Source organism: Hippocampus comes, unplaced genomic scaffold (assembly GCF_001891065.2).
Source record: "Hippocampus comes isolate QL1 unplaced genomic scaffold, H_comes_QL1_v1.1 scaffold275, whole genome shotgun sequence".
NCBI classification, from domain to species: Eukaryota; Metazoa; Chordata; class Actinopteri; order Syngnathiformes; family Syngnathidae; genus Hippocampus; species Hippocampus comes.
Window position 1 is genome coordinate 576,898 of NW_017804971.1, and position 13,223 is coordinate 590,120.

The following is a 13,223-nucleotide window of genomic DNA, read 5'->3' on the forward strand; positions in this document are numbered from 1 at the left end:
CATCGCTCCTTCCAACTCTCTCTGTTTTCGATCTTTCCCCGCCTCATCTTCAACACCGACGATGATGATGGCGTCCGCTGCTGCTATTCGTCCCCCATCTCGTCCACGCTTCCATGTCTCCAGGCAAATATGAAGATGAGCTCGCCCCATCCCAGTCGTTCTCAATGTCTCCTGTATGGCTCCACGTCCCTCCCCTCAGTCTTTGCCGAACATAATGTCCAAGCATGATAAGGCTTCTTGTTAATTTATGATGGCCCCGACATCTGACTGCGGAATCACACCGACGGCTCGAAAACACAGAACGCAAATGAGGGTGTAATGGCAGTGGAGTGGGGCCTCGGCCTCTAATTGAATTAAAAGACGGGCGGCAAAGAGAGAGAGAAAGGGTGAGCGAGGCTCTATCAGACAAGTAGAGGTTGACTGACGATGAGTGGGGCTAACAGTGAAAAAGTGGATGGGGACAGAAAAAAGACAATAAAAAGGACACTCCACTTGCCAACTGCAGTACTTCTACATAGCAACAGCGTCACAGAGAGCTGATGACCAAAGTACCTGTTTACATCAGCCTCAAGAATAAGGCGCCGAGAGGGATAGTGAAAGGCTTTAACTTGGGCACGATCAAATTCAGATGCCATCCAGGCCTTGCTTTAAAACATTTTTAGAACTTAAGAAGCCTTTTGGGTTTAAGGTGAAATATATTCAGCAAACAAAAAGAGCCCAGTTGCCTTCATTCAACTTTTGTGATAAGATTTCGCAAGCCACCTAATACAAAAGTCTCCAAAAACAATCAAACAACGGGAATACCGAAACTGGACTCATCTGATGTCATGAGCGACAAGGTTTGTTTTGAATGAATTTCATGCATGTGATGACGCCACACCTTGAATATTTCTTCTGAAGACACACAAAGTCCTTCTTTAGGTGTTCCCCTATTCATGTGCTGCTGGAGACTGTGACCTGATGGTCATTTGCTTGCGCTTAAAATAAATAAATGTATGATTTCAATTTTTCTAAATGCGCATAGATTTTTAGATTAAATGTGTTAATTCAATGCATTTATTTACAAAAATTTCAAGGTTAGGGTTGGGCACCTGTTCTCTCGGAGTGATCATCGGAACTCTTACCCCAACCTCAAAATAAAACCAATCCTCCTCTTTTCCAGGTGTGATGTCCGGTCTCACGCCGTCCACTCAATACGTGATCACTGTAAGCGCTTGTATGGTGACTGGCTGCACAGAGAGTCTGGGCAATGAGCACTCTGATGTTACTGATTTGAGATCAGTCCTCAAAACCCCCGAAGAAGGTACAACAGTGATACGAGCACACTTTAATATCACATTTCTTTCTCTACCGCTTAGGACTAGATTTTTACTTTCCAAACACTTCACCGTAGTGGCAAAGATGTAGTGCGTATACACTACACTCCCCTCCAAAAGTATTGAAATGGCAAGGTCGATTCCTTTTTTGTGTTTTTATACTGAAGACATTTGGTGTCTGATCGAAAAAAAAAAAGAGAGAGAGGTAGAGAGAGAGAGAGTTCTAGCTAGCGAGCTAGCACGTCCGCCTCACAGTACAAAGAAGCAGGGTTCAATTCCAGGCCCTGGCCTACCTGTGTGGAGTTTGCATGTTCTCCCCGTGTCTGCGTGGCTTTTATTCAGGTACTCCGGTTTCCTCCCACATTCCAAAAACACGCACGGAAGGTTAACTGAACACTCAAACTTGTCACTCGGTGTGACTGTGAGTGTGAATGGTTGTTCATCCATGTGTGCCCTGTGAGTGGCTGGGGACCAATTCAGGGTGTGCCCCGCCTACCGCCTGAAGACAGCTGGGATAGGCTCCATCAGACCCGTGACCCTCGTGAGGGTAAACAGTTTCAGATAATGGATGGATAGAACATATGAAAGATAAACATTTGTAGTTGTCAGAGGAAAGAAAAAGAAGAGTGACACAAGAAGGTGTGTCAGCTACGAATGAAACAAACAGGAGCAGGATAATGAGGACGAATACAGTAGAAGGGATGAAGCAGGATTTAATTAGACACTTTACAAGTGAGCAAAGGACATAGGAGTCTAGTTATGTCGCTTTCATGAGTGGCACAGTAAAGTACTTCTTTTTTTTTTTCTCCTCTCTTTTTCTTAGTCCCTACATTAGTCTGCTGTGGGACGAGCATGCCTTGTTGGGGGGATAACATGACAGTTGGGGTCAGTGCAGGTGTAGCAAAAATCAATTTCAAGTAAAAGAGGGGAAAAAAAGATTCGTATTGATTCACCCCGAGCCTTGAGTTAAGATATTGAATGGTGTTAGAGACTAAACATATCCAAAAGTATAAACACAAAAATATTGAACTGACTTTTCCTAAGGCTCATGAGCATATTTCAACATTTGTAATTTGGGTTGGAAATATCTTTTATGTCACTAGTCCCTGAACTTTCCTAACGCAAGTTGTAATTTTCCCATTTTTTTATTTTTATTAACGTGCTCATAACCATATGAACATATAGATCTTCCTTTATCCTCAGCTCCTGATGGTGTTTTTGCTCCAAGTGCACTCTCATCACCCTCAGCTCTGTTCGTCAACTGGAAAGCTCCAGCAAGGTAAGTATACATAATTTCGTCATCTTTTATTTACAATTTTTTTTTACCTTTTGATTATTTTCCTAAATGTATGAAGTATAATTTTATAGCATATAAAAGCCAATATTTTTTACAGTATTAACTACTGAATAATGTCCTTATACAGCCCCCATCTCACTTTTTTTTTTCTGCCACTGATAGGCCCAATGGTGTCATTACGGAATACCGCCTCTATCAGAATAACCAAATGGTCTACAGCGGAGAGGAGGGACACCACAACATTACTGGTACCCAGAGAGCGATAATGCACGTGTGTGTCTGAGTGCGTATGCATATCTCAGCCTCGGGACGCAGCCCTAGCGTAAAAAGAAAAAGGGGGGAAGAGTGACGAAAAGCAAAATGGCGAAGGTTATTTGCATTTGAAAGAGCAGAACGGGCATCGCTGTTCTTAACATGGGAATAGCACTTGAAAATACACATGCTTGAAACTGCGGCGGCGGAGAAACAAAGAACACTCCATAGCGGCACGATTGCCAACACACAGTTTGCCTTGAAAAGGTACACGAGAGACTGAAAGAGTAAAAAAAAAAAAACACACGCTCCACCACTGAGAACTTTAGATGCAAATCGACATCGGGAGACATATACAGTATTTATAACTTGCAGAAGCTCTCATTGGTATATAAACACACAACAGAGATTGAATTTAAATGTATAAATCCATCTCTTTACATTGTACAGTGTGTGTGCCGGTGTCTGTTTGGGTCAATGAAGGCAACAAACGTATCATTCATACCGGTTTAATAATGTGTCCGATGTTCACTCTGATTGGAAGGATTGCGAGCATAGTAATTATACGCTATGCAAAGGAGGGGCAGCAGGCAAAGAGAAATGATCGCAAAGTAAACCAGGAATATTCGGCCTGCGCAGGTTGATTGTGGAGAAGAGATTGTGTGGAAAATACCCACTCGCACAGGACACTTGATTAGGTACACCTACAATACAACGAGAAAATTCTTTACAAAGCCAATTATTTTTGATTGACAGTTGTATTTTTTGTTAAATTATTAATTTCACAATATGTTGATTGCCTCTTCCAATATCGTGCTTTTTGTTTGTTTGTAGTGGAATTACTATTTGAGTTTAAAGAATATTTTTGAAAATGATTAATTCAATCAATTAATTTTGACAAAAATTCTGAGGAATTTTATCATGCTGTTGTCATATTTATGAGTGAAATACGATGACATCCACCACACACATTTGCGGATCACAGAGTCTGTTTGCCTGCTCCTCGATCAAATACGGCAAAATCTCGTTACAACACCCGTGTTACCGTTTTGAACTGTTTTTAACTTTTTTTTTTCCCATCAAATTTGCAGGTGTAAAGGGCATTACAGCTTTTGCGTTTTCGGTCTTATGACTGCAGGTGTACCTAATGTTGTGGCTATTGGGTGTAGCTTTCTCGCCATGCTTGGATTCGTTTCATGAAACGATGCCATCATTCATCCTCCCTGTCTGTTTCATGCTGCCTCGCTGTGCATTTCAGGGCTTGGCGTCTATACCGCTCACGTCCTGCTGCTGTCTGCATGCACTGCTGTGGGATGCACCAACAGTTCAAAGGTCACCATGTTGACCTCTCAGCTTCCTCCCGGGCCGCTACTAACGCCAACCCTGACCTTGCTCGACTCACGGACCATTCTGGTGGAGTAAGTGCTCACTGTCGTTCTCAGAATTCGACATTACACTGCACGAAAGAATGGAACAGCAATGAAGGCATCTCGTAGATGCGCATCAGTCGCACATTCTGCCGAGGGAGGGAAAGGGCAGCAGCGCTCGGGTGACCTTCTGAAGTTGTGTTTACCATGCAGAATATTCACTTGACACACTACACTTGACCTTTCGTCTCTAGAGGGAGGAAGATAAATCTCTTACACCTTTTACCGTCCTGGTCATTTGAAAATGTCGCTGGACAGTGTGTACGTGTTTACGAGCGTGGTGTGTTCACAACAAGCTGTAGTGTCACAGAAAGAAATGAAAAAGACTTGCAAAGGGAAACACGACGCCAATACTGGCTTCTTTCTTCTACATGACTTACCAGCAGCCGAATTGTGAAGTTTCGCAAATATTTAAACACAAATCCCGTTCATTCAAGATGACTTGCATGATGACATCAAGGTCGGAAATCATCAAAGGGCGGATTGTTTACATACGGTGCTTAATTGTATGACAGTTAACAACTTAAAATGTTGATTAAGACTTTCATCGGTTCCAGCAGTTACCTAATTTTTTCTTTGTGTACGACCCATCTCTCCACAAAGATTCTGTAAACATAAAACTTCTTGGCAAATCACAAAACACTTTCCTGTAGAAGGTCTTCCCCCTCCGCTGCTTTTAAAAACATACGAGCTATACGTGTATCTTTTGTCTAGTGGTGACGGCTTTGGAAAACAAATTGTAATATTTCATCCTTGGTAGTAGTGCCATCCATGCACCGGTGTAACATATTGTACTGTGAGTATTGAAACTCTTTTCAGCTATAAATTCACCTGCTGTGGGAAGGAATTTGTATTGCCTTGTTAGCACGTTGGCAACAGGCAGGGGTTGAAAGATCACATGTGGTCAATATTTCCCCATTGTCTACGAGAAAGGCTGAGGAAGACAGAAATGTGCAACATCTATGAGAAAAATGAAGAGAGCGAAAGGGGTAAGTGATTAATTGAGAGCTTGACGGGGAGGGGGGGAAAAAAGAGGATGCAAAAAATGCAAGAAATGGAAGGAAGCGAGGGTGAGAGATTGTGAGAAAGGTTGAGGGAGGCTCCGCGATGGGGATGAAGCGATATCAGCAGATTTATCCTCTGCCCTCACATCACAATGCCTCACACAAATACATTCATGAGTGCACACAATAAGATATTTGCACAGAGAAATGCGAGCTTTCTGAAACATCAAGCTTTTTCAATATTATTGCTGCGCGTGTATGCTTTTCTGAATGAATGGCCAAACATTCTCACATACTCTGTCTTGTTGAACATCTTCCCAGAAAGGAAACTGTTTATACAGTGGGGAGGGGGGGGGATTCTACTCACCCCTGTTCCAAGGCCAGGATTTTGTGATATAAAAAAAAAGAGACTTAGATGTTTCCAGCATTAGTGTGGCCCTACAACCTGTAGATTAAAAAATATAATTTGAGAGGGGAAGTCAAAATGAATGACTGAAGTAATGCGGTGGCACAAGTATGCACAACCTCCTTTAGCAGGGATGTTGTGATCAGATTTAATCAGTCGCATTTAAACAAAAGTTAGAAATTGGAATCAGCCCACACATCTTTCTTAATTTCATGCACAAAATTTTGTGGGCGTGACAAAATGCAAACCAAAGCTTTTTGCGATTTCCTCGGCTAATCATACAGAATGCTTGACTCGATGATTTGAAAGTGCAAATTTCACAGTCTCGCAGTCTTTCGAAACACTTATGTGGGTTCTTCTTTGCGTCACCAGGTGGTCTCGCCCCTCTCAGGTCAATGGTGTTCTGCAGTTCTATGCCGTCTTCGTCTCACAGGATGGGGCAGAGCCCACCGTCGTCCACAACAGTTCAAAACTCGTTGAAGAGCACACGCTCCGCAACCTCACTCCTGGCACGGCCTACGCCATCACAGTGGCTGTGAGTCTTTGGATCCTTATTTTCACCCACCTCTCTTGAATTCTTGAGTGTGTTTGTGTGCGCACTTCAGGCTTGCACAGGCGCTGGCTGCACCCGAAGCCCCTCTGCTCAGGTTGTCACAGAGGAAAGCACGCCAGAGAATGTGCCAGCCCCACTGGTCACCCCTTTGTCCCCACATGCTCTCAACGTCAGCTGGACCGCTCCTGATACTCCGAACGGTGAGGCGTGCAAGTCCTTTTTGTCATATATCCGGATGCATGCATTGCTAATATGAACCAAACATACATATACATTTTGCAAACAAAGTTTTCCCCTCCTAGACTCCATTAAATAGTTTTGGCATATGTTGTTGTTTAGAAAAAAATAACAAATGAAAGAGAACATCATGAGACTTAAAGGGTGAAATTCAGTGCATCAGTGTAATCATGATCCCGTCCATGGCAGAACAAACAGGTACAAGACCTCAGTGTTGTTCAGATCGACCACACATGAGGGCAAAAAACAATGTTAAATAATAATCATATGAATATGCATCGGGGTTGAAGTAAGGAGAGAGAGAAACCGAGAGGATTGTGAATCAAGGAGGCCGTACAGTGTCATGCAGGAAATTGACGGCACACTCGGAGCGAGAAGAGCGCGCCGTCTCCCTTTTCTCCTTTAAGTGGAGGCAAAGTGCTCCCTTTTGACTGAGAAGAGAACTGCAGGCTGGAAGGCCTCCCCTCACAGCCTCTCTCCTTGTCTCCCCCTCTCCCTCTGTCCGTTACGTTTTAATTCCATTCAATCTACCCGCAGTGAATTAAAATGCATTGTATGCCACCGACCTGCCTCCTGTACTTTGAATGAGAATTGGGGGCCACGACACCACAGAATGCTGTTCTATACGCGCGAGATTGTAGATGCAGTCATACATCGTCCGTGCAATATTCTGAAATTCCAGTTCAATTAGATTCAAACGCTTCCCATGTTGAAGAACTTGAGACAAAGATGGAAGCACATTGTGAGCTTATATTTTTTTTAAACAACCGCCAGTATTTCTTCATTTTTGCCATTTGTGTGTTATAAACACGATGAAGCAATGTTGTTGTTGCAACTTTCAACGAGTTACTCGCATGCTTTGTTTGGCATCGTTTTTACGCTGAATGCCTTTCCGGACACAACCCACCGATGTGTTGTTTTTTTTTTTTTTTGTTTGCTTGTTTATTTGTTTGTTTTAAATCCAGCACGGACCGCAGTGCCCAGTATACAGCCTCGGACCGGGACTCAAAACTGAGCTATCCGCTTCAAAGGCAGCAGCATGTACTCATAGGATTGCGCAATAAATTACTTGAATGCCTGTCGCAAATATTCAAGGAGAGAATCTCCAACATATTTGGTCTCTGTAAAAACAACTTGTTTACCTCTGTTAACATGATAAACTTTGAGTAACATTATTATCTTCATACTTTGTGGCATTTTTTTTGTATAAACATTTCAGAATCTAATGATTTTCCCAATAATAATAATAATAACAACAACAAAAACCCGGATTATTTGAAGAGAGGGTACTTTCTTTTCATTGGACAGCGACCCTCAGACGATGTCACTTTTGGTTCTGATCCACATTAGGAACATCGCACAGGTCTGCTCTATCTCCGAATTTATCAACCCAATTCAACGTGTGTACGATACATAGTCTTCGCAACAACGGTCGACTGTAGATTTGGCACACACCACTTCGCACACACATGACATATTCATGATGAACTGACTGCTGTGTGTGATCACAAAACCAAATGAATTGAAAAGCATGTGAGGCTTTGCCAGCCAATTTCACAGTCTCCAACATACAAATGCACTGCTACATATTATCAAATGTTATTGTCATGCTCGTTAAAGTACGTGTAATTCCATATTGTGTGTCTGTGTGTGGTTGCGGTGTGAACTGTGTGCGCTTTACGCTTACTGCCACATGACTGCATTTCGCTCCATAAACCCTGCGATGTGTGCGCATATTAGCCAGGGTAAATTACTTAAAGCTTTCCTCATCTGACGACAGAAATGTCTAACATGGGAGACACTTAATCATGATTACCTGATTTCCTCATTGCTAATAGGCTTTCAGTTTTTTACAAAAAAAAAAAAAAAAAAAAGGCAGAGGAGCGCAACGCCCTTTTCGCCATGCTCCTCTTTTGGCGTCAAGAAATGACAATGAAACTGGTGATGGGTTATGGAGGAGTGAGATTTTGAATTATTTTCTCTCTCTCTCTCTCTCTCTCTCTCTCTCTCTCTCTCTCTCTCTCTCTCTCTCTCTCTCTCTCTCTCCCTCCCTCCTTCTCCCCAATTCCGCAGGGATTTGTGGGGGATAATCCTCTCGGGGATTAGGTCGGGGCAACATGCAGACAAAGAGGGGAAATAAGCCTGTTATGCATTCGCTGCTTCATTTCCCAACCTGTCTTTATTACAGCCTATACTGATATGGGCTTATTCACGCACACACGCGTCCATACACACACACACACACACACAAACACGCACGCACCCTCGCATGCATGTGATTGGCCACATTAAGAGCTCCCCTGATGTAACTCGTGTCCGCGGGGTTTTTGTGTCTTCGTTTTCCTGATAGGTGTGTGTATCTGTATTGAGCAATAATAAAACCCACACATGATTAAAGCAGAATAGACTCTTAGTTCTTACCACTGATCTTTTGAGCTCCCCCAGTATGCATTTTTATTAAGGAAAAGTACATTTGGGTGCCATTTCCTTTTTTATTAGGTGGAAGTAGTGTCATGTAATTACTGGGCTGGCATCTATGTGTGCATGGCCTTGTACTGTATCGTGTCTGTGTAGACTGTATATGCACCTGTGCGTACTTGTGCGTGCACACACACACATTTAATGGCACCAATATGTGTGAGCGCATGCCATGAGTCTCATTCAGGTTATTCTTTCAATCTCTTGGCAGTGTTAGGGCTGTCTTTGTCTTTCAGTCACACGCCCGAAGGCCCATTTTCACTTTTTTTGCAGCACATTCCCATCCAAAGGCCCGTTATCGAAAATCACAATACTAATTTCCATGCAGTTTGCTCACAGTGCAAGTGACGACAACTGACTGAGGCGAGATCGGGATGACTAGTTTCCCATGTGACATACCAAAGTCCATCCATCCATTTTCCACAGTGCTTATCTACATTCGGTTTGCGTGTGAGCTGGAGCCTCCCTCAGATGAGTTTAGGCCAGAGGCAGCGTACATCCTGGACTGGTCACTAGCCCATCACACAGATGCAAAATCATTGAAAGATTCACTGCTCACAAAAAAAGAAACAAATTGTGCTATTAGGCTTCCGGATGAAATTTCAGCATGACCCTAAAATGCACTGGAACCTTGCAGGTGAATTTGACCTTATCTCATGTTTGGATCTGTTTTATCCTGAACTTTCACCTGAAACCCAACAAACACTGTTAATTATTCAGGATTACCTACAGGATGAGTGTCCTGGATTCACACGACACACTGAACCATCTGTAGACCCTTATTTACCCTATTTGCTTTTCACTTCCTGTCGATATCACGTGCAGCTATCATTATACTTTTGCCCAACTACAATGACATACATTTTGTCATTCTATACTTCCTGCATTTCCTTTTTTTTCCCCACTCAGGCATAATAACCAGCTATGGCCTTTGGATGGACAGTGTTCTTATATCAGAATGCAGTTCCTCCCAGAGTTTCTTTGTGGTGAAGGAGCTTTCCCCATGGAGCAGACACGTACTCAGGCTGCAGGCATGTACGGCGCGTGGCTGTGGCAAGGGACCAATGGTGAGTGAGAATTTTGCTGGCTCACATCCACATGTACAGTGGATGCGATGAGTCATATTGTCAACACAAAGATGGCTGTTAACAGCTGCTCATGATTGAATTTTATGAGTATTATTATCTTTGTAAAAGTATCTTTTGACATATCCCAGTGTTGTTTCTCATACGGTATGCTGCAGGATAATGTGTGCGGATTATTCCGTTGACCACGAAACACAGTAAAGCAATATAATAGGTATGGCAAGCGTGAAAAAAATATTTGTGCATTGGTGTGCACGTGCGTGCTACCGGGTGTCATAAAGGTGATCGATTCTCCCAGCTCAATAACGAGGGTCGGCGTGACGACAGTGACATTTTCTGGGAAATGTCACTCGTTGCTCAACGATGCCTCTGACGACAGGCCGTATTTTGGGGCATTTTTCCAATACGGGACGTCATATTTAGTTGAACACGAAAAACAGCTGACACAGGCGAACAAGAGAATTGGAAGCGGGTGAGCGACACAATGAAAGGGAGACAATCAGGAAAGCATCGTGTGGATGGCAAAAATAGAGGGGTGGAAAAAAGAAGGGATTGTAGAGAACCAAGAAGAATTAGTAGAGCAAGCAAATGCACTTTCCTTCTTAGATAGCCATCGTTTTCTAATCATGCATGTGTCAATACTCACAAACATGAGGAAGATTCCTGGACTTCCACATTCATCCAGATACTCACTCATATGTACCCTTTCACCGGATTTTGAAGGTTTGGTGGCATGTTTTGCCTAATCCTGCTCACTGATTAGGACATGTTGTGTATCTGTATTTTAACACATTTTTGTGTTTGTTTTTTTATATCAGGTAGAAGTGCGCACATTAGAGATGGCCCCAGAAGGTCCAATATTGCTCGAAGTGACCAATCAAAGCTCTCGGTCACTGCGAGCACGCTGGACTTCTCCGCCTAGACCCAATGGCGACATGAGATACACTCTATACCATAAAAGTGAAGGTAATTTGTTCATTTAATCATATTGTTTCTTGGCTATTCATCGTTAACAATACACTGAGTTGGATCATAGAGCTATCAATATCGAGTACCACATAAATGTTTTTATATTTAACTTTGTCAAAGTTCATTCAGTTGAGCATCAAATTGTGGATACTTCTCAGGAAAAATGTGCCTCTAAGTCGACACTAAAACGTGGATGTCAAACTGCCATGCAGTGTCAACACATCATGACGATACTTGATGATGTTCCACAATGTCTAACTTTGGAGTTAGTTTTTATTCATTAAACCTCAGCGTTTCAGCATGTTCAGCTTTTCTTGTGAGCATGACTCGCACACTTACAAATGTGACCTTTTTAAAATAAGTTCATGGCAGATCAGTGAAACACAACAATATGTCTGCAAAGACACTGTATACCGACACAGTAACTTTGTGTGAAAGTCAGGTGAAAAAAAAAAGGCATGCCTGATAAGAAGAATAATCAAATTGTTGTGGTGGTGGAGAAAAACTGGAGAAATGATTTCACCTGTGTGGCTTGGGGAGGATTCATGAGACCAAAGTTAAAAAAAAAACAACAAAAAAAACAGAAAACAAAAGTATGAAGATTGAGTGGAGAACAAAGTCAAGTTTCCGTAAAGCAACAGGATGAGATTCACGCTCCCGTAGATGTATCGGAAAAGATTGCAAGTCGCAAGTAGGCAACACATGACAAACAACACAACAGCGGAAATAGAGCCCAAACAAACAAGAAAAGCGCACAGGAAGGGAGGGAAGAAGAAAATTGAACAAAATGAGAAGAGAACGACTGAGCACAAACTCGCACAGTGCTCCTTTAACTTGCACAGATTCATCAAGTCACGCGCGCGCACGCACACACCGGCGCACTCTAGTCAGTGTTTGATCTGCGCCTCACGCAGGAACAGACAGATTAAAACGAGTGGAGGGAGGGATAGAAGAGGTGCACAAGAAAGAGAGGGGGTGGGTGTCTCGCTCTAGTTCCCCATAAGCCAGTGTTGCTTTGATACGGCGCGCCTTCATCAGTTCACACAGGCCTGATATGTGTTTGGGTGCATCTGTCCATCTAAATATATTGGATAGGCTTGCATTGTGGGATTTTCTGATCCCTTTTCTTTGACTATCCCTGCATAACCTCAATATGGAAAACTCTCTTTTGATCATTCCCAGTTAGTATTCCTCTCTCTTCAACTCGTTCTCCCGCCTCCATTTCCCCATTCCACGTGCGTATGTTTTATTAATCAGATTCTGGCCGTCACGCTGATGACGCTAATAAATAAATGCACCATGGCAATAACGTCACTCCACGTATGCAACATCCTCCGTAAAGGTTTACGGCACTTCTCTTATCTGTCGTCTGTCAGATGGCGACGTGGTGCAGGACGCGGGCACGGCGGCCGGCGGGGGGTTGACTTTGACGGACCTGCGGCCGTACACCAACTACAGCTTCTGGGTCGAAGGTTGCAACACGCAGGGATGTGTGGAGAGCCCGGCGCTTAATGTTACTACGTCTCCAGCAGGTTAGCGCAAATGCAAAAACCTCCTTCAGCAACTCTCTGACTTTGGTCGTCCTCGAGCCTCATCGCAGGGAGAATTTTGTGGGCTTCGTTTTGGCACAATCCCAATGAGGCCAAAAGCGGCCAGTCGGAGAGACTGACTGCATAACTCCAAAAGTGACGTAACAAGGCACATGATGCACAAACGCACCTCAGTGCTTTAGTCAATGTTAACCAAAGAGTTGAAGACAGGCTCGTGTGTGTGTGTATATGGCACCCATTTCCCAAACAACAAAAGACTCGCTCAAGAAAGTTCCAGTGTTCAAGTTCAAAACAAAGACATGAGAAAGTATAAATTTTAAATAGCAGACGTTTCCTCTCTTTCCAAGCGGCTTTCTACCTTCTGCGCCTCTGGCATCTCTTTAGACGTCTTTAAGGCAAACTGTCTTGATGCGTCCTTGTTCCGTGAAAGAACAGAGGCGAGCGAGCCGAGCAGGAGACACAAGAGGAGAGGAGGAGGAGAGCAGGCCCAGAGAAGTGAACATAAAAGTGCATAGTTTAAAACGATTAGTGACACGTCTGATATTGTACCTGCTAACGCAGCATGAGAGAGACAAAGGCCCACGATTGTGTGTGTGTGTGTGTGTGTGTGTGTGTGTGTGTGTGTGTGTGTGTGTGTGTGTGTGTGTGT

The 13,223-nt window shown here is 43.3% G+C and overlaps 1 protein-coding gene across 1 annotated transcript in view; it reads left to right on the forward strand.

Moving 5' to 3' along the window:
• ush2a (Usher syndrome 2A (autosomal recessive, mild)) overlaps positions 1–13,223 on the forward strand; it is a 152,944-nt gene that overhangs the window by 64,405 nt on the left and 75,316 nt on the right. The window contains 9 exon segments of the mRNA XM_019891922.1: positions 1,163–1,303; positions 2,520–2,595; positions 2,776–2,861; positions 4,124–4,283; positions 6,075–6,237; positions 6,308–6,455; positions 9,880–10,037; positions 10,874–11,021; positions 12,401–12,556. Coding sequence (XP_019747481.1) covers positions 1,163–1,303; positions 2,520–2,595; positions 2,776–2,861; positions 4,124–4,283; positions 6,075–6,237; positions 6,308–6,455; positions 9,880–10,037; positions 10,874–11,021; positions 12,401–12,556 — 1,236 coding nt within the window.